The sequence below is a fragment of the Struthio camelus genome, chromosome 3 (genome assembly GCF_040807025.1).
Source record: "Struthio camelus isolate bStrCam1 chromosome 3, bStrCam1.hap1, whole genome shotgun sequence".
NCBI classification, from domain to species: Eukaryota; Metazoa; Chordata; class Aves; order Struthioniformes; family Struthionidae; genus Struthio; species Struthio camelus.
In genome coordinates, this window is record NC_090944.1 from 102,280,665 (window position 1) to 102,306,344 (window position 25,680).

Genomic DNA, 25,680 nt, shown 5'->3' on the forward strand with positions numbered 1-25,680 from the left:
TAAGATTCTTTGAACCCTTTATTAATGTTCAAGCATGGAAATGGACCTGAAAGAAAGAGATACACCACATAAATAAGGACATTTCACTATAAGAACATGCTTGAAAAAGACTAAAAACTTTCAATTCTTTTTTTTTTTTTTTTTTCATGCAAGCTGAAGTGATCTACTAGGTATGACAAGCCCTTACCCTAGTTTGTTTTTAAAGGGAAAAAGTGCATACTTCTACACTTGAAATTCCCCGTGATATACAGTAAGTACTGCATAACAGGTTCTCCTCCCTCCACTGTGTTAGCCTGTTGGCACAGTGGTAGGATAACATTTGCTAGATTTCAAAAACCACTCAAAAAGGTTCAGGGTAGCTTTAAAAAAATAAATAAAACAATTTAGTAAGATAGAGAATACTTTTTGGTGGTGGATATTTATAACACAAATTCATAAATATGATCACATTCAATTTCTTAAAAATCTATACAAATACTAGCAACACCACTTCCCTTGTAATGCATGGATTTCAAATAATTACACAAGCTCCATTAGATAGCCTTTCACATACAAATTACACAAAATTACAGACATATGCAGTAACACATCAGGAATAATGTAATGCTTCTGACTATTTAATGGTCCAAAAATAATACAAGTAATTCAAAAAAAGCTAGTTTTAAGTTTAATTGTTGGGGTGGAATGTACTGTGGGTGGTGGTTGCCTAGCAGCTGCTTTTGCTTTGCTGGCCTGACTTGCTCGGACTGCAGTTTCCAGACGTGTTTTTAATTCGGGAGCAGCTCCCATTACTGTCTTGAAAGCATGTGGGTAAAGTGGACCAATGTGCATTAGATTCTGAAGTGCAAACTCATGAAGATCCTTAGATGCCGTAGATGCAGAAGCAAAGGCATTTTCATTCAGCAAATAGGAGATCAGAGTGGGAACCAGAAGGGCAAGTAACTGGACTCCTAAAAGTGAAAGGAAAACACAAGATAACCACCATATTAGAAAAGGAAACAAAAGAAAATGAATTGCATCAGTTAGTAGTCTTGAGAAGGGTAGTTTTATTTTCAGGACTGACAAACACACACTGTAATTACAAATGATCAAATCAAAAACATTTAAAATGAAAATGGTTTCTTCTCCTGGGGTCACTCAATCAGGATAGTGTTTCAGACTTTTTCCTATTGTTCGTCACAGTTATTTTGTTCCTGACACTTCTTCAGAGATGCCTTTGCGCAAACTGATTGCGGATCATTGCTAACAAATCTCAAAGTGTAGGCTGCCTGTAGCACACTACGGAATTTTAAAACACTTCTCAGACAGACATAAAAATTATTCAGCTGAATCTGAAAAGCAGCTCCCCCAATGAGCATAACGGAACTGCTATTAGTATGCAACGGTTTGCTAAAAATTCAGGGACAGTTATCTGCTATATCATTCCAACTTGGAAGTTTTCCCATCTGAAAATTGATGACAACCACACTTGAGCTAGCAACAACTAATGAGGCCAGAGCCCAAAATGGCACAGGTATAAAAAAGTATGTTTAGAATTAAAAAAAAAAAACAACACTAACCTTAAGCAATACTGCTAATTTTTGGATCTAGCAAGGACCGTCCTCGAAACATGTAACATGTTAACAAGTAAATTTTAAGCTCAAAGACATTTAACATTTGTGGCAACTCATTTATTTAAAATGTTGTCAGTTTATCACAATATTAACATTTTTCCCCTCAAGGTTCTGAACTAATTTATATACTCATACGAGAGGGTGATTGACTCCAGCCAATACTAACACAAATCAGATGGTTTGCTTCCTCATACATTTCAGTTAGTCTCTCATTCTATAAGTGTTTGAAACAACTATGCCAAAAAGAATAGCACTTAAGAAAACAAAATTTAGTGTTTTATCAGCAATGCAGAGAAATATCAACCGGGAATAAATTGGAGGAGAAAAACAGCGTTATTTGTACATTTAACTTGATCAGTATTTGAACCTAAGTGTCTGCAGGATCAGTCCTTAAACGATGCATTCTTTCAGTTATTCTCCAAGCACAAGAAAGCATCACTACTGCAGTTCATGCTTATAAGTTCTTCTTTGCAACCACAAGAAATTTGAATGCTACAAAGAATGTTGCATAGATTTCACCTTTTTATGAACATGCCATCAAGTTCCTAACTTCAGTATCTCTAGCGTTTGATATTTTATTTCAGAATTACAGGTGCTTTAAGGAAACTAAATACTTACTATTCTGCTCCTCACCAAGGGCAACCAATGTTTCAAGAACTTTAATTCCTTCCTGCACTGCTAACAGCTCCATGTTGTTGTTCGGGCGGTTCCTTTCCACAGCTTTCAACTTCTCAACCATTATAGGAGCCAATGAATGGATGTATGGAGTTGACAGAGCACGATTGGTATGTTGGAATACAGAAAGCAGAAGCTGGTAACACTTGGCTTGAACCTAATCAAATCAAGATAGATACATTGTCCTGAAAGTTATTTGTTAACTGAGAGAATTCCAATAAAATTCACTATCTATGTGTGAGAGATACAGGTGATACAAGAAAAGACTAAATGGAAAGAAAATATATCAAGGAAGAGGCAAGCCACAATGCAAGACAGTTTATCTGCTAAAATAATATTAGCTCAGTTTTCAATAAAAGAAAGGGAGGCAAGTTAGAAAGAACACAGAAATACAAGGGGCCAGCAGCTATATGAACTTCGAGAAAAGAAAGGAAGTTAGTAACATACAACTCAGTCACACAGATCCACAAAGAACTAGATCTTTAAGTCTCAGAACTACCAGCATCAATACTGGAAGTATCTGCAAAATCATGAAATGCTATTCCAACCAGAAGGGTGAAGCGATCCATAAAAAGTAGGACTTGGACCAGATTTAAGTGACCTTGTTGCTCTAACACTGGCCAAGGCTGCTGCCAGAAGCGTCAGGCCTGCCTATCCTCCTTTCTAATTCTCCTGCTTGTGCTGGTAGTAGTATAGGAGTATATGCACAGCCACAGAGTGATCACAGAGCCCCCTCCTTTCCTTGTTTTTTTTTTTTTCCTCCTCCTTTTCACCGCCATCAGGGAATAGTTAATGCTTGTGAAAACGACTCACTGATAATCTTGTTTAGAAGAATGTATGAATGGATTCGGTTTGGGTTTAAAATAAGCCTTCCTCCAAAATGCCCCACAAATAACCCAAAACATTTGAAAATGTACAGCCCCAACAAATATCAGGACAAAATGCTGCACGTTTGTAAACTGCATGCTAATCAAAACAGGCTGAGTTATCAAGCATGTTCTAAACAGAAGCATATTAGAGGAAGTATTATTGAACATAACGATCTCTGAGGAGGTCTGAGGGCGACTAAAAGCATGTATATAATTAAATAAAAGGATAAAACTAGTAATAAGGTATTATAAGTTATGCAGTTCAGTTTACTGTTAATTCTGTACAAGACTGCAAGTGCTCTGTACAGTTTAATGTTTAAGGCCTGAAGTAATAACACTTCTAATACTTTTTCTATACTCTCTAACAGAGCTCCATGGCAGAACTTTTTCACCTGTCTTAGCATCACCTTTGATCTGTTTCAACAAGTTATTCCTATACCACTCTGCACTTCTCCAAATCATTCCCTTCCCTTTCTTTCCCTTATTAGCTTTTAAAGTGTACAACATCCTTTGAAATAAAAATTAAAATCTGTTCTCTTACATGCATGCAGAAGTTTCAAAAAAGCTTCATTTATTTTATGCATGCTAACCTTTTGACTAGTCTACATGCACAACAAAAACTCCTGTGAGACAAAATCAGGGTTTCTTTAAAGTCTGTAAGGCACAATCTCCTGTAAAACTTATCCATTAAAGATTTAGAGACAAAGGCGTTTGGAGACTAGGGTCTCAAGTGAGAGCCTATGGCTCTAGAAATCATTTCGATTGTAGGGGCAAAACGAACCTGTGTTCACCAGCCTCCAGGATACACTACATCTAGCATATTTAAGCTTTCAGGCTTTTGTTCCAGATCATCACAGCTTCAAACATACTCCTGTTATTTCTTATGAGGCAGCAGTATTTCTTCAGGGTTCTTTTTTCCATAACCATTTCAATAGGCAATGCTTTTATTATATAAAACAGGTATCTAGCTACTGGCCCCAATATATGTGTTTTCCACTTTAAAAACTAAAATAAAACAAAGACAGACTGTATATTCTGCACATCAGGGAGCAAAGAAGAGTGGATACAATCTGGCTGCTATCAAAGCATTCTCTGTGAATTACAAAAACAGTGCCAAGCTCCAGCTCACTGACAGCTTTCCAGCAGAGCGGACAAAGGAGTACTTCTATGCACTTCTACTGTAAGATTATAAGCACTGTTTATGTGCTTATACAGAGCCGAGAGAGAATAAGATATAAAAGCTTCTGCTTGATACAACTGACACTTCCATTCATGCACTAAAATCTTAAAAGCAGTTTTCCACCATAAATTAGGCTTCAGCGCAGAACTGAGTTTTACATCCATGCTCAAGACAGTCAACCAGCTGCAGAGAAGAATTCTCGGTCTACACAGGATGCTAAATGCCTCAAATGTGATCCTAAATACGTCAGCATTTTCTGCATATTTTTCTTCTCAGGAATCTCTGCAGTGCCTGCTTGTGGAAACACTAGATGTTTTAGCTCCCAATTGCAAATCTGTATATCCGTTCAAACAAACGGATTTATACACAGCTAGAAGAGTTAAGCTAAACTATATAGTACATTAGCCTGCTTGAGCAAAGTCAGGCTACAACTTTATTTAGTTTCTCTCTTCAGCAAGGAATTAATTCAGAAGACAATTCATAAAGACAAATCAAAGGACAGAAGTGAAATCAGGAGACAGATGATTCACAATCTGTAAATGTTCTGATGGTGACCACAGGATTGCATTTTTGCACTGGTTTCAAACAGGACTGTGTACAAACACATAAAATGAGCACAGGTTTTACACAAACAAATATAAAGTTCATCAGGAATTTGGGCTGTAAATTTATCTACAGAAAAAGAAGTTTAGTCTACATTATAAAAAGTCATAATTAATTAGAAATGTTACCATTCTTTGGTAACCAAATCTTTTCGTTTACTAAAATTTCACATATTAACAAAGATACAGGTTTTCTTTTTAAAAGACTGAGTCAAGAATCTGGCACAAGGCCATGAACAGGCATTACTCAGAAGCACCTAGTTTGGGTTGTTTTATCTGTTCATTAAGCGTTTCTATAATGAATTGTTGAAAATGCTAGTTGTTTTGACAAGCAGTACCTGATTAGTCTCTGAAGTAAAGAAATAACAAAAAAATTCAGGAAACACAGTAAATATATCATAATTACTTTTTCTCAGGCATGTATCATTCACGCTCCTATATCAGAAGCTTACCCAAGGATCACAGGAATTTAATGCATTTTTAAATCTGTTCATACATCCATTCTGTAAAGACTGTACTCCAATTATTTCAGTGCTTGCCGACCAGAGAAAGAGAGCGATAGCAGTAAGTATGCTTACTTCATCAAGAATCGGTTTAGAGGCTTCTGAAAAACAAAAATAGGTTGTTAGATTACTCTGAAAAAGGTTTAAATTTGTTTAGTAAATGCCAGTGAACAGAGATAAACTCACAAACATAAATGTACTTGAAATGACTTGTAACTGCATTTATCCATATGCTCATCACTGAGTCATTATTGACTGTGACTGACAATTTAACGTTTAGCAATTTCATTCTAATAGCTATTTATTTGTTTTAACAAAGTGAGTCAAACTTTCCGAAACTTAAATTTATCAAGCCAAAACATCATCAACACTGTCTCTGACCAAGTCATATTTTTGTTTTCAGTGTGTAAACAATAGGAAAAAAGACATTTTTTAAATCTTTTCCTATTAAAAATATACATTGTGTTTTGTTTTTTTTTTTAAATCTCTTCAGTTTACACAGCAGAATAAGAGACTGGAATCTAACATGGCAACAGTTTTCTCTTAGGATGAGTTTCACATAACAGACAAGCTGATTCAACAGCTAACCATCACAAAAAAGTGCAGTCCTGCCTTAACCCTCTCTGCTTTTCAAATTGATCTGTATTTGCCTGTGCCATCCTTTTTTTTTTTTTTCCTTGCGCCAGCTCTGTCTTCTTGGATCTCATTCATGAAGCTACATCAACACAAAAAAACAAATTAACTAGTTTTCTGCTGGTTTTGTTGCCCAGACTGATTATGCTCTCCCTTGCGAGTCAAAGTAAAGAAGCAGCAGAAATATACAGCCAGCAGCAGGAAAAACAGCATGACTTCCCTTTCTGGGTGTCAGCTAGTCATTAGATTGGCTTAGCCATGATGTGAAACCTCACTACAAAAATGACCCCAAGCATTTTAAGTGACAAATCACATGCAGTACGTCTTGCTAAGATTCTTGTCTATGTGGTTGGTATGTCCCACTCTACAGAAGGTCTGAGAGGAAAAGGAAGATACATGCTCTTGCAAGGTAACGAAAAGGATTTCTGAAGTCTGCAAAAGGCCTAAATAAAGCCAGTAATGTTTCTGGAAAGATGCCGAGAGACCTTTATGATAACAGAAGGTTGGAAAACAAGAGCTGACGTGACAGATCAAATTAGGAGTTTAATCTGGATAACGCAAATCCACTGAGCCTTCCCCTTTAAACATTTTCAGGATTGTTTGCGATTACCTACTCTCTCCCTATATCTCACATGAGTAACTCCATTCAAGCCTCTCTTCAATCTGTATAAATGGCTACTGGGGGATGTAATGGGAAGTTTTTGGCTGAACTACCATTATGCAAATGACAAGCCTTTGTGTGTCTCTTTTGTTAACTACAGAGCTGAGACTGTACAGCTTTTTTTGCTTTTCTAGTACTAGGCGAAGTACGAACGTGAACCAATAGAGGCAGCCTATAGTTCTCCAAAGAGACACAGTAGACATCCTGCTGGTGGGTAAGAGATTTTTGGCAGGGGTAGGATTTTTTTTAACCACTAAAACCTTGTAACAGTATTGTGAATATCTTACTCCAGTATGAGCCTTGCCCTTGCCATCTTCACACTCATTCACTTTAATACTCACTGTCATGAGAACTATATGAATCCTGTCAGCAAACAGTTAAAAGACACACTGATCGCCATTTTTCTTGAAGATTAATTCAATGAACTGATGTATCATACTGAACAATTACAGCTTCAGTTAAGAGATCAGTTCCTCTGCAAACATTGTTTTGGCAACTAAAATCTCCTTCCCTCTAAGCTAGCAGGTATTCTGTGGAAACAGGAAAGGAGGAGTCGAACTGATAGTTTGTTCTGGCCTTGCCAAGAGGTTTACAGTTTCCAGTAGTCACAGAAATTGTGGCATGGTCTAGGAAGTGAAATGATTTCAGCTTGGAACTCGTACAGATTGAGACATTCAGCACACGTCAGAAAGACTGATCGACATCAGAGGGTAGATTCCCAAGTTCCAGAAATAAGTCAATAGCTGAAACTATGAAGATTGATAAGGTCTACCTAAGGACAATTTGGAGAAAGAGGAATAATTACATCTTAATAGGATTCACAACGAGAGCGGAAAGTCTGGACTAGTACAGAAGAATACCCTGAGATAATGACCTTAGGAAGAAAGGTTGACTGATAAGTTGCAAAAGGCAATAATTCAAACAGGAGGTTATGATCAATATTGTCAAAGAATACAGACAAAGAAGCATAAATCTGGAATGGGAATTCCTGAGATAAAACTGTATTTTCTCAATGTTGTGCTTGTCCTCAACACAGCCTATTAAGTGCACAGAGTTGTGTGCAGTCAGGTCTTCCTCCCACTTCATTTTTACAAGCAGTTCATCACTCCTTTCAATCCCCAACCGGTTGCTTAGACGTGCAGCCTATTAAATTACAGAGACAAGACTTTCCTTTTCACTAAAGCAAAGCCCATCTCTCTCTAATTTAAACTTTCCCACACTGGGAAACTGCTTACCAGGTTGAGAGTATTCCAAGATAGATGCCAGGGTGCTGCGGATAAGACTTGTCCACTGCTTTTGAGTTTCATCAGTCTTGACTGTTGGAAGAGTAACAATAGTTTTTATCCCTTGAAGGGCTGCACTGACTGGAGGTGGGACCTGATTATCTGCTGATTTTACTGCTGTTTCTTTCAGTACTCTTGTTATCAAAAACAAGATAGTGGGTAGAATCGTCATACATCCTAGAACAAGACAAAGTACATTATCTCAAGTTAATTCCAATGAGTATGGTGGATAACCTCTTCAGGTTATATATATTTCTCTTTTGAGATATATGTAGCTAACAAAGGACACACGGAGATAAACTGTAATTCAGCTAACAAGTGATATATGCAGTTCAGTTATTTTATCAACTAATTCATTTATCAGTACTAGTGAAGTATATCATAATCAAAGTCATACAAGCCAACACTTAAAATCTTGCTATCAGTTCAGAAATGATATTCAGCAATTAAAGTTTTGCCCTATGTGGCATATGACACACGGTATGATTTTGCCAAAGATAGATTGGTCCGACGCACTGGAGAAACTGCAAGACAACAGAATCGAGTGCAGTTCCCTCTGGGGAAGTTAATCTGGGTGTCTCATCCTAGGGAAAAGGTATAACCCTGTGACTACTCTATATGGGAGATAACAAAACAATCCTCCTCCTAGGGTCTTGTTTTTTTCCCTGAGGAAATCAACAGTTATCTGTAAGTTTTGTGCAGCCAGTCCTGCAGGTGCAAGTTAGGCGTATATCAGGCAACTCAAGAAGTGCTGGTGAAGTAACTTGTAACCTGCCTTTAGACACATAGGAATTGTATTAGAATGAGCTTCAATAATGCACAGAAGCTTTTAGCACCTGTAGGACTGAAAGAAGGGTGCTGTTGGGTTTAGGTGCTTATTATCCATCTACAGCTCATTTCAGACAGTCAGGTCACTTTGCATGTCTAACTTCTCCATGCCTCATTTTCTACATCCGTGGCACCTCAAACCCCACTGTTTTCCTACTTATGGAAATGTTTTGAGGATAAATACACTCAAGAGAATTGGAGAATCATTATGGTTAGAAGGGACAGAGGGAGATGTAGTCCAAATCCCTGATCAAAACAGTTCCTCTAGATCAGACTGCCCAGAACCTTGTCCAGGTGAGATCACAAGATGCCCACATATAAAAGAAAGAAGAGGAAACAAAGAAACCACTCAGTCTCAGGAAGGGATTCAATCTCCTTGTTCAGTTTCCCTCACATCCAAAGATCCAAATAGCACAAATATTTGTGCGTATACTATGCCACACCCCTACAGCAATCAGCAGGCTACATCTTCTGGATGAGAAAGTATACAACTGTAACAGTCTCTTTAGACTAGTAATAGCTCCTTAGCTACTACTTTCACTAGTTACTGCCATGAGTTGGGAGTCATACCTTCATCCCATTCAACGCAGAAGTAGTAGGGTAACTCTTCTTGCTCAAAAACAAGGAGAAAGAAAAAGGAACCAGAAATCAAAAATAAAAGTAGGACTCTAGACCAGTTCAAAATTTGCTATGTTTTAACAAAAAATTGTAGGGCATTTATTGCTTGTTTGAAAAGAATACATGGTTTTCTGAGCATGATTTTGTCTAAATATGTTATTTACCCTGTATCTCACTAAGGGACCAACCTCCAGAACATCTTATCTACATCAGTGAGTGAAACTTCAGAGATGCATGAGATGCACAACTCAAACAATTTGTTCTCTGAAAAGCAAAACAGCGTCCCATGTTTTTGTGTCCCTTTCCCCTGAACTCCACTCAGTGCAGTTACCCCAGTTTACACGTATCCTTTGTGACAGTCTTCCTAGGCAGAAGCAAGCTCTGTTTAGTTTAGAGTTACATTTAGGATGACTGATAGGCAATGGCTGCAAAACAAAGTGTACCACAGCTGAACTGTGCTAATCTTTTCCTCAGTGGCATTCTCTTCTTCATCTGGCTGCTGCTTTTCAACTTCTCAGTAATTTAATTATCTTTGATATGTATAACTTCTTTTACAATATGATTACAATTGGTCAAAAGTTTTCAAAAATCATGAGAGGTAAAAATGGAGGGGAAAAAAAGCAAAGTCACAATGGCATATGCTTCATTTCTTTAGCAAACTTGGATAAAAGCAGAGCACGCATGCAAACTTAACACCATAAAAATGTCTTTATGTTGGCTCACTAGAAAAGTTTGAGTTTTTCATTAAGCCTACACATCACTTTCAACAGATGACCTTTAAAGTAGTCTGTAAAACATACTTAGAGCCAGCTTGCTCTTAGCATTATACGCTCATGACGCTTCCCCTAGAATAACTATTCATATGTATTTTGTTACAATACTTTACCTGCTGGAGAACACAGAGAAGGCAGGTCAGACAGTATAGTAACAGTGGCAGCCACAAGACGAGCACTTTCCTCAGAAAGATGAGATTTGGCAGATACATGACTTGGAGAATCTGACACTTTTGAACTTAGATGTGGCATGTGCCGTACTAGGATAAACATGAGCAGTTCCATGGCCGCAAAGACTAGAGATTTTCCAGGCACAAGACCACCACTTTCACCTCCCTCTCCTAAAGGAAGGCAATTTTCTTTATCCTCAATGTCATCTTCGTCTGAAAAAAGGAAAGAAATGTCTGAGCAGATAGTTCAAAAAGGAACATTAAAAAAACACTACCTTGAAACATTCTGCAAAAAGATAAAGTCATGAAAAAAGAGTTGCTTCACAGTTAGATATGACAAACGTGGCTCATGTTAAACTAAATGCTCCAGTCAGAATGACCTAAAGGAGTTTAACATCCTTTAGAAGTATTATGACTACAATAGTACATTTTTAAAATCCACCTAGAACTAGAAAAAAGTAATATACAAAATAAAAATGCAGCAATTATTCTACTTTTTTTCTTTCAAATCTAATGGCAAAACTAACTGCAATGATTGCCAAATAAACCGTCATGGCAATATTTCTTAATTTAATAGCTATAAATTAATGTTTCACTCTGCCAAAATCTTATTTCAGTCTAAGCTGATTATGTAATAAGAGAACAGAAAAGCACTGTAGGATTCTGTGTCTGGCTTCATGATTTCAGGGGGTTCAGTTCAAAAAGTCTCTTTTGAATGGCAGCTCAGCTGGCTGCAGCTTTTCCTTCTCCCACTAAACATTCTGTCATTAAACAGCAACAGAGATTCACAAGTCAAAGCTGGCCTACACTACCCCTATGGAGCCCTTACGAATTCAAATGATTTGCTCTAATGTTATCACATTAATTGACTTGAAAAATGCAACTTACTGGGCCTATGGCAAACAATGCCATTAATTCACAAGAAGTAGCAGAGCTCACATTTTTAGCTGCATTGACTCTTCAAATTCCAGCAAAATCCTCTCCCTATTTTTGTGTGGAAAATGGGTATAAGTTAATAATCTTTTTCTAACAGTATATCATGCCAGACCAAGAAGGTAGTTTGCCTTAGCAAGATAAACATTCTTTGGGGTTTGCTTTGTTTCTTTCAGGTAAAATAAACATAGCAGACCTAACCTAATCAGACATCAGTAAACTGTTTGCCAGGTTGCCAGTTGAAAATAATTTACCTACAGAAGATGGGTACATCCTATGTGAAACTGCTAAAGAATTGGTAAAGGAAAGATTAAAGATAAAGATGCTCTGTTAAAAGGAAGAGTTTACTAATCGTACCTCAGAGTAGCATTTGGACTGATGTCAATACCCCCATCAAGGATCTTCTCACATAAAGTAGACACAAACTAATGAAATTTGCTGATGAAAAGCTTAAGCAAAACATCAGAAGCTGAAATGTCACACCAGAAGAAGGGATAAATGAAATGGGAATGAGCTGTAGTAGTGCTTAATATAAACAAAGGTAGAGGAACATGATTTGGGTATACCTGTTGATCAGAGAATCTCAGAAAAATTAAAGTTGAGAGGGACCTCCATAAGTCATCTGAGTCCAACCTCCTGCTCAAAGGAGGGCCAACTTGAAATCTACAGCAGGTTGCTAAGGGCCCTGTTTGGTCAAGTTCTGCGTATCTCCAAGGATGCAGATGCCTCAGTCTCTCTGGGTACCTGTCCTATTGCTTAACCACTCCCATGGTGATAAATTTTTTCCTTAAATCCCAATAGGATCTCCTTTACTGCAACTTGTCCACTGCCTCTTGTCCTTTCAACATGTGCCCTTCAGAAGGCTCTAGCTCAGTCTTCTCTATAAACCCCCTTTAGGTAAGCGGGACTGCTATTCAATCCCCTACTAACACTCTCTTCTGCAGACTAAAGCTCAGCTCTCCCAGCCTCTCCTCATATATCACATACTTTAGCTCCCTAAGCATCTTGGTGGACCTCCATTGCACATTCTTCAGTTTGTCAATACCTCTCTTGGTGGGAGGAAAAACTAGACACTGCTCCAGATGCGGCTTTACAAGCACAAGTTGAGAGGAACGATCATGTCCCTTGATCTGCTGGCCATGATTTTCTAATGCAGTCCAGTATGTAATTGGTCTTCATCAGCACATAGGCACATTGATGACTCACATTCAACTCATTACCCACCAGAAATCCCCAGGTCCTTCCCTGCAAAGCTGTCTTCCAGTCTGTCAGTCCCCAGCCTGTACCAATGCATGGGGTTATTCCATCCCAAACACAGATTTTTGCAATTGCTCTTTTTGAACTTTGCCTGGTTTTCACTCCTACAGCCCGCTGAAAACCCCATGAAATGTAACACTGTCCTCCAGTGTATCAATCACTCCCACATTTTGGTGCCATCCACAAACTTGCTCAGGGTGTATTCTGTCCTAACATCCAGGCTGTTAATAAAGACATTGAACAGCAGCACCCCAATATTGAACCTTGAGGAACATCACTTGCAACCAGCTGCCAGTTAGATTTGAATTACTGAACTCCACTCAGGCACAGCAGTCCAAGGAGTTATTTACCCACCTTGCAGTCCACCCATCCAGTCCACATCTTTCCAATTTGACTACAAGGATACTGTGGGGTACTGTGTCAAAAGCCTTGCTGAAGTCAAGTCAATATCCAGCACTCTCCTTTCATCCACGGAGCCAGTCATCTCATCATAGAACATGATTAGGCACTATTTGTCCCTGGTAAATCTGTGCTGGCTGTTCCCAAACACCTTGTTCATGTACTCAGAAAGCATACAGGAGGATTTACTCCAAAATATTTCAGCACACAAGATAGGCTTACTGGCCTGTAGTTCCCCAGAACCTTCTTCTTGTCCCTCTCTACCCCCACCCCCTTTTTTGCCTTCCCCTCCCTTTTTGTTTTCCCCTCAAGTCAGACATAACATCTGTCTTTTGCCATTCATTGCAAACCTTTCCTGAGTACCACAGCCTTTCAAAGACTGACAGTAGCCTCAGCACGTCATCAGCCAGTTCCCTCAGATGCATCCCATCTCGTCCCAGGGTATGTCCAGCTTTTACTTAAGTAGCCCCAAACTCAGTGCTCACCTACTATAGGGAGTAATTTTCTCCCCCAAACTCTGTCACTAGACAGAGAGAAACGTGAGGGCTAAGAACAGACTGTACCACTGAAGGTCGAGGCAAAGGTGGTATCGATTGCCTCAGTTTTTCCAATGAAGCTAGGTCATCCACCGCATTCAGCGGCAGGGTCGCGTTTTCCTTGGTCTTTCTTTTGCTGCTAACATACCTGTTGAAGTCCCTCTTGCTACCTTTCACATCCATCGCCAGTTTCAACTTCAGCCAAACTGTGATTTTTCCAAATTTCACTCCTTCATACCTGGGCAGGTGTCTTTATTAGTCTTCCTGAGAAGCTTGTCCACACTTTCACCTTCTATACACTTCCCTGTCGCCTTTGGACTCAGGTTGGAGTTCCCAATTCAGCGAAGCCAGCCTCTTGCCACGAACATTTGGCTTCCTGCATATCATCCTGAGCTGTTTAGGTGGGTTTTTTTTTTTTTTTTTTTTTTTGAACGTCTTTGAAGATTAATAATCTATCTGCCTGTGCCCTTCCAGGCAACTTACTACAGGATCATCTGCAAGGTCAGACGCCCAAGTCTGCTGAGCCCAGGACTTCCAGTCTGCCATTTGCCTTCCTCACTTCCCTCAGGATCTTGAGCTCCACCATCTCCCGGTTGCTCCGCTGAAGGCTGCCATCAACCTTCACATCCCCAATCATTTCTTCTATACTGGTAAGTATGAGATCCAGTGAGCATCTCCTTGCTCACTGTCCAATACTTGTGCCAGAAAATTGTGCCTCCTACAGTTACTCCTGAAATCTTCAAATTACTAGCAGCCTGCAGTGTTGCCCTTCCAGCAGATGGTGAGATGGTTAAAGTCTATCGTGAGTTTCCTAGACCCTGCAACTGGAAGGCTTCTTCCAGTAGTTCTAAAATTGCTTCAGGCACCTCCTCTTTTTGATCAGGCAGTCTGTGGCAAAGCAGAAGAGAGTTCCTGACCACTATCATTCTCTATTTCCTCTCAGTGGTACCAGTTCTGACTTGTCAAAGAGGCATTATTGGCCCAAATTCCTTCCCTGACAACTTCTTCCTTCTCTCTTCTTGCCAGGGCCCTATGCTCCATCTCCAGCCAAACATCTGGAGATGGAGCAAGCCTTTTGTTGCTGGAAGTCATAAGCTTGCAACCTCCACTACCGTGGGAGTCCTACACTCCCCCTATTCCAGCATAGCCTCTGGTTGTCCTTCCTCCTGTGACATGCAGAACCTGGGTTACTGCCCACAGTTCTCCCTATGAAGAATGTGTCATTCTCCCATTTGCCTTCCCTGACATTACACACACAGTCTGCTCACCTTCATGTGCATTACCTTCACATCCCACAGGTGAGACCGCTATCACCCCCAGCCCTGGCTGCAAAGACGAGAAACTGGAGGACAGCCACAGCAGGACTTTCACCTGAATCTCAAGCCAGGTCTCTGATTTATTAGACCTCTGATGCGCCAGAGGTGATTGCTCCCGCTCAGACAGGGGACTGTGCCTTGCTATGTGTCACTGTCATCATTGTGCTCTCTCTAGCAGTCTTGTACAGTCTTGAGCAGCACCTCTGGGCTCCATGAGCACTCTTTTCCAGTGCCAACTGCCTTGCTCCTGTTTGCACACCCTGTTCCCAGAACTCCTGGTTGCTGACACTCCCTAAGTGTCAGGTGAGTAAGAGGCCAGATGCAAGCCTGCTTCACTTCCCTGTAAGATCTTCTGGTTGTCAGGCAAATATCTTCTGGTTCCAGCAACAGTTCACTCACATCACAAACACCAGTTCTGCCAAGTACACACCACAGGACCCTATATATGGTGTTGAAACTGTTAAACTTCAGGAAAAAAAAAAAAGCAAACGGAATGCTAGGATGCTGTCAATAGAGAAATATTAATGAAACTGAGCAAGGTACTGGTAAGACCTTACTGGTTTGCTGGGCATACTTTCGGTCACCCACGTTCAAGAAAAATGAATTAAAATGATGACATGAAGAGAAAGACCGTTAGGCTGATCAGAAGTAGAAAAACTGCATCTTACAGGAGCTGAGAAATCAGCAGGTGAGATTATGAACATATCAAAAGGATCTGTGAAATACACAGCAATTTTTTCCTCAGTGTACTCTCATGTATTTTAATGTCCTTCCCGATATGAAAACCTGTTGCTTATTTACTCTGCAAAACAAGGTGTGTTTTCAAAGTCTTACTTAGGGTGTTCCTTTTTTCCTGCAAATAATCTTGAGCTGCTCTTACTATCTGCTGGACAACTCCTGTTACTAGTAGCTGCACTGAAGGAGGATCCCAGGTCAGGAGGAGTCGGTGAAGCACACTCAAGAGTTCAACACCAAGGAGCTACAGTAAAACAAAATACACATTAAAAAAATGAATTAGGACTTAATAACTCCTAATGTCGCTTGCTTACGATAAGCAAATCCTTTTCTCACATAAAAATAATTACAGGTTTTGTAATCATCGTAGATGAAAGATCAAGATCTATGAAAGCTAACTGTTGCAACACACTAAGAGAAAGAATTGAATACAGTACCTGATCCTCTGCAATATGGATCCTAGCACAAGGTGAATCCAATAAAGTATGAAGTGCTTGTAAACAAGATGTAACATGCTCAACAGGCTCTTCAGGTCGCGGGGAACAGAGAAACTGTATACTGACACCTGAAAAGAACAAAAACTAAAAATGTTCATATTTAAAAAACAAAAATATTTCTTCTTTTTAAATTTATTTAAAAACACGGAACGTTCTTAATGTCTTCAGAAAGACACATGTATTTCCCAATTCTGTTTTCCTTTAAAGGAAAAGAGAGTTTCTATGTATTAGAAATACAGGACTGTATTCTCTTCCTCTTCTGCACCCTGTTTCCCCAAATTTTGGCAAGAAAACAAGTAAATATTCACAGCCAGTAACTTAGAGGACTGAACACAAATTCATGCTTTGTTCTAAAGATCTGTAAGTTAGAATTCTGCATCTTTCAATTGTAAATTGAGTTTTATTTTATCTTGGTTATTTTTATGTTTAAAAGTTTGATAAAGCTAAGGTTCAAAAATGTAGTACACATATAGCACATAACTCCAGTTTTAAACATCTGTATATTTGAGCAATCTGTTGGCATTCCTCAGAATATCCGATCCCATTCACTACTAAAAGTTGTTAGATAACAAATTGAAACAGGGAGCGCTACCCAAAGATGAAAAAAGGGACGCAAAAGCTAGCCCATGTGACTTGTCAAATATCAGCCTCTACTGAACTGTGTTTTTAATCAAGCTGCGTATTTTAATTAGTCCTACAGCTTTAGGGTCTTTGAAAGAACACAGTTCTGCAGATAAGCAAATAATATTTTCTGTTATCTGAATTTTATGACAGCACGGGACAGTAACTAGTCATTTTATTCTTCAATTATATAAATAAACCAGATATAAAGCTGGTCTATTAAAAAAAAAACAAAACAAAACCACACACACACACACACACACACATAAAGAGAGACAGACAGACATATTTCCAAACTTTAGTGTCCCAGCAGATATGCAATGCTTTCACATTTTAAATGATCTCGATTTTGCACAAAATATTTTTTTCTTATTCCTGTAATGTGCTGGCACTGAACTCTAAACTCATAACTCTTACCCAAAATCAAGTGCATTCGATCTTTGTTTATCTCTGGCAAAGATTTAATGGTTGGTGGAGTTCCAGGTGTCTGGTTTAACATTACAGACGTAGCACGTTTCTGTGAATTAGGCATCACTGCAGCAGCCTCTTCTGTGGACTCAGAAGCATTAAATCCTGCACTATTTAGCCAAAGTGCCACTGCATGTAGTATGGGAGCCCAAGAGTTTCGATAATGTAGTCTAGCTGTGTCAATTGTCTCTGGAGTGTAAAATGCTCCCCCTGTTAAGTTAGCAAAGCAAAAGTAAATTCCGAAATTCTCTGCATACAACAGACAAAAAGCACATACTCTAAATTCATCACTGGATCTGCTCTGGGTGTGTTTGACCATGCACATGTTCAGATGTAATCCTTGTTACTGACAGCGCATCCCAATTCTCTGTGTGAATAAGCAACCTTAATACTTCTCATAACAAACTGCAATGGACATGATGGAATAGTAAGCAGAGAGCAAGAGGGCAGGCAAAGACATCGGGTCTTGCAGCACTCCTCATACGGAGCGCTCCTAGTACTTCGCCGAGTTAAGAATAAGACAGTATCTACTCTAATTTCAAGGGCAGACTATGCTTTTCATATAATAAACATCAACATCTTTTTACATTTAATATTCAAGTATTAGAAGTAACTGAAGCACTCTTATTTTCGGAAAAACGTGGTTTTAGTGATCTCTGATCATAGTTCAGATACAGAATATCTTCACTGAAGACTGCAGAAATAAAAACTCACTCAAACTTTAAAATTTCCACCTATACATAATAAGAATGTATGTTACTATGTGCACGTTTTTAAATAGAAAAAGAAGAAAAAAGATGTCTGCCAAATAATGTATAGACAAATTTTAAAATCTCACCTAAGAGTTTCATTCTGTCCTTCATGACAACACAAAAATAAATTTCTGTGCTTACCATCTGGTGGAAGCTGAGTAGCAAATTCAGCTGGTAAAGTTAAAAGAGCATAGTCTTTCAGTGCAGCTAACCAGAGTCGGCTCAATGCAGGTAGCTCCGGCTGTACAAGTGTTATCAAACTGTCTGGTGGCAACTCATCTACAGCACCAAAATCATCATCATCATCATCCGTGCTCTTTGAAACACGCTTCGGTTTGGTCTCTGCTTCCTTCTTAATTTTCATGGCAACAACGTACACCTAAGGAGCAAGACAGATATGAAAATATAGGCTGTAAAATGCTAAAAAGAAAAAAAAAAAAAACAGCAGCCTTCCCCAGTGAAAATAACAGATTCTATAAACAGATGATTCACAGTTTAGCCCCTGTAGGTCGTAAACGCTATTAGATTTTCTTTTTTGTGAAGTCCATGAAAAACATCCAGAAAAGGACTTGGGGGGTGAGAGAAGGGGGAGAGTGGGAGAGTGAGAAAGAGATCTGCACTACAATTACATTTTATTTAAATATTTTTGCTTTTATTTCTACCAGTATGTAACATTTAGGGACATAAATAGCACCCTCCTAAAACAACCTGGCTGCACGTACTTTTTCTGTGCTCACCACAGATAGATTTATTGACCTATGTTAAGAGCTGCTATACAAGTCAGAATAATTTGCAATTTCTGGAAGCAGATTAGATATCGTAAAAATAAAGGTGAAATGGCTTTGAATATGGGCAACATGAATACAAGAGCATATACGACTGTCTTTGACGGATGCTATAGGAGCTAAGGGAGGATATTCAAACAGTTAGATAAATAACGTGGAAATAATCAGAAATATCACAAAAATACAGTAAAGGAATATATTTAGAATAGTACAGAAATAAGTGTCTTCACACAACAGATGCTCTACCTGCTCTATCAAAACTGAAAATAACAGTACAGGGTGATTAACACTACACGGCTGAAGTGTCATATTTTTCCTTTAATAGGTTCAAAAGTAATTTCCAAGAAAATTTAAGGTAAAGAATCCTTACAGTGCTGCTCTAAAAGAAATTAAATATCATTTGTGTAATTACATGTAGAGCTCTATGGCATGCAAGTAACATTTTCAGAAGCAAGGCAACATAAATATTGCTCATTCCACCTTTGGAGATATTTCCAAGATTTCTGGTACTCCAGCCATTCCCCATCACCTACATTAAGCCCGTAATTTATTGCCAACACTTCGGGAAATTCCTAACTAATTAAATACAATATTGAACCACAATATCTTTTAAGTATTTTAATTTATGAGCAGTAAGATGAGAAGAAAATCAAAATCTGACAGGAAACGGGCATGTACTTTAATACACAAAAACACAGTAGTGGGAAAGAACAAACACACACCACTATAAACATGGACAAACAGGATGAAAAATTGAGCACGGCAGAAAAAGAAATGGAGAAAGACAGAGAGGAATGTATACAGAGAGAGAAAGAAAAGCCACTAAGAAGGATGGAAGGCTCACTGGCTGAACAGATAGTGAGGTGTGAGGCTGCTATTATGCTGCAAAATCCTTTCAAAAGTTTAGAGATTTAATGGTAAATGTTTACCTCAGCCCATGCTTTCAGAACTGCAAGTTTTTCCATAGTAGTGGCGCTCTCTCGGTAAAGCTGGCTAGAAGATCCCTTTCCTGCTTGCACTTTATCCAGGGAAGAGACAAGGAGGTTGTGAACTCGGCGGAGATCGTTCAGGTCACTTACAACCCCACTTCCTATCCATGTGCTACATACCTAAACAACAAAGTTCAAAATCATTGTAAACTAGCAGGGGGAAAAAAAAAAAAAAAACCTTTATAAATGAAAATTTTCTAAAACAAAACTTAGTAGCTCTCTTCCTGCTTAACATCACAAATATGAGATTTTCCTTTTTCATCCCCATACTGATGGAACTGCTCACAAGTGGTTACAAAGACTATATTTGTAAATTGTATTGCAATGGCAACTTGGTAAACAAATCGAAAATACATTGCACAATACTTAAAATAGCTTTTTAATCCTCCATAAATACGTAAAACAAAGTTTTTATTCCCTTCCCAAGTGTGTGCCAAATCACAAAGGTATGATTTGGTCATCCCATTCATTTTGAACTATATATCAGTCAGCAATCCGTAGCAGTATGTTTTTTTTAAAGTCAACAACTCGCAAATTTTGTATTAAGGTTCCAGAACAATGGGAGGCTTTCAAGCACATCAACTACTTCAAGAAAACACCTGTAAAGGCATGAGCTAAAGCCTCCAAACAGCTGGGCTCTTATGTGGAACCAACAATATCACATCCTAGAAAGTTAATACCAAGTTAATAAAAACAGGTGCTTAAAATCCAGGCATCACACAGATCAGCTGCTCACGTCTTGTGCTATGCACTGGCATTCGCCCTCCGAAACACATTCACACCCACACATACGGAAGGCAACGGAAGAATTCTGGTGCAGCTGCTTTTTTACAAAAAGAAAAAGTGACAAAGTCTCTCTTTATACAAATGAGCAGCTTTAATTGTGGTGGAGATTCTACAGGGATAAGGAATATAAGCAAAAACCACAGAACTCAAGAGTCTCAGGTTTTTCAAATTTTTTTTTTTTTTAAATTAATGGTATTCTTGTCTTATCTCCAATTTATTCATTTATTTTGATTTTAGAGAACTGATTCTATGGAAGCCTTTGGGAAGGGGTCTCCTGACCAGAATAATGAGTATATCTGAAGTATATATAAACTGATGCTGTCAGTTTATATATACAGCACTGAGGGTGCACTGGACAGGACTGCTGAAAATATCTTTGTAACAAACCCATAATTCATTCACAGCAGGACTAAGACCAGTTTCACTCCTGCTGCTGGTCAAGTTAACAACTCTGTTTCAGTAATGACATATAAAACAGTAACAATATCCAGCTCATTCAGTGCAGCTCGTCTCTACCCACATCATTTCTAAAGAGAGAGTTAAATATCCAGACTTGATCTCCAACTATCTGATCCTGTAAGCGTTCATGTCCACTGTGAAACTTGTTCAATAGGGAAGACTTGGACCACTTCCAAAGAATTTTACATGTTTTCACACAAACTGTCTCTTCCTCTAGCTTAACTTTCCATAAGGTAAAATGGATACCTTCTTTGGAACGTATAACAAGAAATTATACCAATATTTGACCTATGATTACAAGTTTTGCTGCCAGCGAGGAGTATAAAACAATAAAAATCAAGGTCCTGTTGGACCAAAATCTATCGAATAAAACTCCCACATATACAACATTATCCTATTAAAACTGATGTCTGCATAGATAATTAACTGAGGATTTAAACTACAGTAGTAGTTTAACTGATTTAAACTACAGTAAATAGATGACTCAAACTACTTATCTGATACAACTATAGCTATGCAGCTGATAGCTGATTTAAAACTAGTACAAGACCATACTAAAGAAAAAAACCAAAAACCTTTCACTGAATTTTCACTGTCGGGTTGTTACTATGACTAATGAGAATGCTGAGAACGTCGCAAATCTAAGACAGTCTTAATCTGAATAAAACTATAAAGGTAAATCAGCATTAATCGAAAATACTTGATCAAGTTGAAAGGCATCTCAGCAAATACATTAGCATCAGTCTCGCTGTGCGAATAAAATTTTCAGCAAAGAATGCAGAATTGACACGGAGACCTAACTAGTTCCAGAAAGACTAAGTATTTTCTGATGAATTTACAAAATTTTCCAGCTCTTTACTACTATTTTTCTTCTGCATCCTTCTTCCAAAGGAAAGGAAATTATACACATCAACTCTTAAAATGCATGACATGGATTCAGTTTGGATTATGCCACCTGAGTATTTTCCTCTGTACCTGGCAGGCCTTTGCAGTTATATCTGATGGAGTATCTTGGGAAAAAGCTGGCCTCAGAGCAGCTCCAACCTATTTGTAAGAAGAAAAAAAATCCAACTAAAATAATTGAGACTTAACATTCTTCATCTAATCGCAATCAAGGCTAAAGCATATATACAAAATGAACAGATAGGATTGTAAATTTGACATTCTAATTATATCAAAAAAAAATCTTCATTTTTCCCTAGCAGATACTTGCTATAGTATTCCTTAAGCAACAACAAAGTCCTCAACTTTTTCCTGCTTTCCCATTGCCTTTTTAAGTTTCAATTACCTTCAACTACCTCAATCACTTATTAGTGCACCAGAAGACAATGATTTTTTGATATCCAAAAATGTGAAATCAAACATTTACGGTTGGATTTGCGTTAAGTTCGCTAGCATGACGAATGCTGTCCTTCTGAGACAGTATTTTTCCCAAAAAAAAAAAAAAAAAAAAACAAGTCAAAGGGACAGAAGCAATAGTCAGAGCACTATTAGAAGGAAGGAGAAAGAGACAGGAGTAGACAAGGATGAAAACCTGTCTTTAAAAAGGATTTGCCAAGATCCTGAACACACAACAGCAGAACCGGATGCTTGGGGGGCGGGGGAATAGCGGTGAGGGGGACTTAGAAGGTGCAGAAGGCACAGGACAGTAAAAAAGACAAAGAAGAAATTAGTGCAATTGCAGGACTGAGTCCAGAGCTGGTCTAATCACTCTTGTAGACAGAAAGAAAAGGCCTACATCTCAACTGCTCTTCATCATCTCTTAATATATTTCCATATGCATGGCATATATTTCCAGCACGTAACAAATTAAAGATGCCATATTGCCCTCCTAATTCTAATACAAAGTATCCCCATTCAAATAGCTATTTCTGTACAAGAATCAAAAGGAGGTATTCTGTCACCTCTCCAAAGCTCCTTCTACGTACCAGCGAACTATCTCAGATTATTCTTAAGTTAAAATGCAGTCTACAAACCACACACACTCAACGGTTTTAAAGACTGATTAACATGCATCAGCAAAACATAACTGGTATGTTCCAAGGAAGACAAGACTGATAAAATCAGATATAATTAGTCCATCTGTAAAATAAAAAGTGAATATAAATGTTCCCATAAGACTAAAAGGATAGTCACTTCAAACATTCTCGTTTCCAAAGCAACAGGAGATCAATCACATTTCGAGTACTGTTAGCAAAGAAATTACAATGCAGGGAAAGTATTTATTTGAAAAGAAAGAGGACAAGGTTCATAATATGATCCTTGCCTCTGCAAATAATATAGCACCATTACTTTCTCCAACAGTTTATACAAATAGTACAATGATAAGAGGAGAACAAACGAGATCCTATTGCTTTAAAAAAATCAGCTTTTGTTTTATAATCATACATAAATTTCTCTCTCATATTTATCAGCGTGGGAAACACGCCCCCAAAAACTGGGAAACTCGACCAAGTGAAAACCTGATCTTGCAATCATTTATCAAAGGGATAAATGCAAATATTGAAGTCAGTGGGACAAGTCACACATGCAGTTGTCCGCAAGGTTAAGATCTATTCAAATAGAGAGAACAAGAGAAACAGCAGAGCTGAGTACAGCTGCAAGCCAGTCAGATATGCAAAGTCAACAAAAAAAACCTCTTTGAATTGCACTATCCTAAAGCTTTAGTCACTGTAAGCAAACCTCAGGCAAAAGATGACTTTTAGGCAGGGCAGGTATTTTTAATAGTTAAATTCGCAGTTTTGACACTTCAGTATTATCAAAATTGAAATTTTTAAAAGCAAAGATAGAGGGCATACAAGAGTTAAGCAACTCAACAAATTAAATTGATACCCAAAATAAGTCTTAAACTGCCCAGCTCCGATTCCTATATTTTTGTAGCTTTCTCATTTAAATAGAAGTATTTTCATTAATTCCTAAGAAAACAGATTTATTAGGTTCAATATGGAATTAAATGTACCTTTTAATATTTGGCTTTCAGGAATGAATAGCTACTGATTTTTTAACTTTGTCAGTCACTAAATTATAATAAATAGAAAGAGATCTAGAAATGAATTTTGAAGAGGTAAATAAAATAGTCTCTTCAGTACATTTTCACACATAAAAAAGCTCTTCACAGCTCTTTTGAAGTTACAAAATGTTCTGAAAGCTAATACTGGCATATTGGCATAAATACACAATTTCCTAAACTTATAAAGGAGGTCTCACATTAGCCTGATACTGCTCCAGTATCACATGGCCTGGAAACTCTGGCTCAGGAACCGATGCAAATTTCTTGATAATGTCTTCAAGAGCTTGGAGACCCGCCATTCGTAACTGGTTGCTGTGATCAGTCGCTGCCATGAACGCCATTCGAATAAGGTCGGAAAGATGGAGCACTAAGAAGTCATCTTAAAACAGAACCAAAACAAACAAAAAAAACCAAAAAGCCTATTAAAGAACTTTAAAGCTGACACCTATCAGATATTTGTAACTTTTTCTTCATTGATATGCACAAATGTCACCTATTCTTTTTCAAAGGTCTACACTTAAGGTGTGGGAGAAGGCAGGTAAGAAGGCAACTTTTTTTTTTTTTTTTTTTTTTTAAATGATACCTGCACCTTACTCCTAAAAAAAACACCTTAAAATTTTAAGCACAAATATGAAACAAAGTGAAATAAGAGATGTACAAAAATTGCATTGAATAGAAAATTGTAAATGTGGCTGAGGCAGCTTATAAGACATTAAGATACTTAATAAAGCTAATTTTACTGTTTTTTTCCTCACAGCTACAGAAAAACTTTAACAGCAATTGCTGTTAGAGTCCTATACTTATAGTGACCTCTGCTGATAAAGGACAACTTCGTCAAGTTGAAATCCAAAAACTGAGTATGCCTCTACTTCTGCTCCCAAAAGCTGCATCCAAGGTCAGAAGTAATAGAAGAAAACATGCAGAAAAGAAGAATGATACTTAATTCAATAACATTTCTGTAAGGGTTATTTTTCTCTCTTCTTATTCATTTTATTTCTCTCTTGACCTTCAGCTTTACATTACCAGATGCTGTACAATTAATATGAAAATAAACCATTTTAAAACATAATATCCAGGGTGATTAATAACAAAGAAAAATCACAAATTATTAAAGCTCTAGATATTTTCAAGTCTCAAGGAAAAAAAAAAATATTGCAGTTAAAATTTTTCAGAGGCATGACCTTAAGGAAAGGCTGAAAAATCATTAACAAATTAGCAACACATAGGTAATTAGTAAAATAGATAATAAATTAGTAATCAGATTTTAACAGTAAGTAAAATTAGGTAAGGCCTAACATTGCTAGTTCAGGCCATAATAAATACCAGTAAAATGTAAATATTTTAGAAGTTTAAGGTGGGAGGGGAGGGTTGCTGGGTTTTTCTTTTTTTTTAAATAATACCAAATACACCGAGTTCACTTTAAATATCAAATTCGGAGATATAACACAAAGCCTTCATGAACCCTATACGGTGAAAGCAAACAATTACCATGCACCAGAACGAATACATATGGATGATCAAAGGACAGACACCTCCCATTATCAGTCAAAGAAATATTTTTCAGAAACCAACCATCTCATCTCTCTCAGTTAAGATCCTCCAAGTCAAAAGAGTATCTTGAAAGCAGGAGCTTTAAAACTAATACTCTTCACTCTCATGGATATCAAAATAATGAACTTAATAAAGCAGTAGGCTTCATGGCATATTACCACTCCCTCCCACATCCCTA

General features: G+C 37.9%; 1 protein-coding gene across 3 annotated transcripts in view; it reads right to left on the bottom strand.

Annotated features, from left to right (window-relative positions):
• The window catches only part of HEATR5B (HEAT repeat containing 5B), a 62,216-nt gene continuing 36,536 nt past the window's right edge, over window positions 1–25,680 (bottom strand). For 2 of the 3 annotated variants that reach the window (XM_068939370.1, XM_068939372.1), the window contains 12 exons: window positions 24,149–24,330; window positions 21,917–21,985; window positions 19,637–19,816; window positions 18,064–18,301; window positions 17,120–17,380; window positions 16,022–16,149; window positions 15,684–15,828; window positions 10,352–10,621; window positions 7,972–8,196; window positions 5,392–5,543; window positions 2,232–2,445; window positions 1–950 (listed from right to left, as the gene is read on the bottom strand). In XM_068939370.1, the coding sequence (XP_068795471.1) occupies window positions 646–950; window positions 2,232–2,445; window positions 5,392–5,543; window positions 7,972–8,196; window positions 10,352–10,621; window positions 15,684–15,828; window positions 16,022–16,149; window positions 17,120–17,380; window positions 18,064–18,301; window positions 19,637–19,816; window positions 21,917–21,985; window positions 24,149–24,330 (2,369 nt within the window). In that variant the 3' untranslated portion in view covers window positions 1–645. The remainder of the gene's footprint in view (window positions 951–2,231; window positions 2,446–5,391; window positions 5,544–7,971; window positions 8,197–10,351; window positions 10,622–15,683; window positions 15,829–16,021; window positions 16,150–17,119; window positions 17,381–18,063; window positions 18,302–19,636; window positions 19,817–21,916; window positions 21,986–24,148; window positions 24,331–25,680) is intronic. The other variant, XM_068939371.1, reaches the window with a different exon arrangement.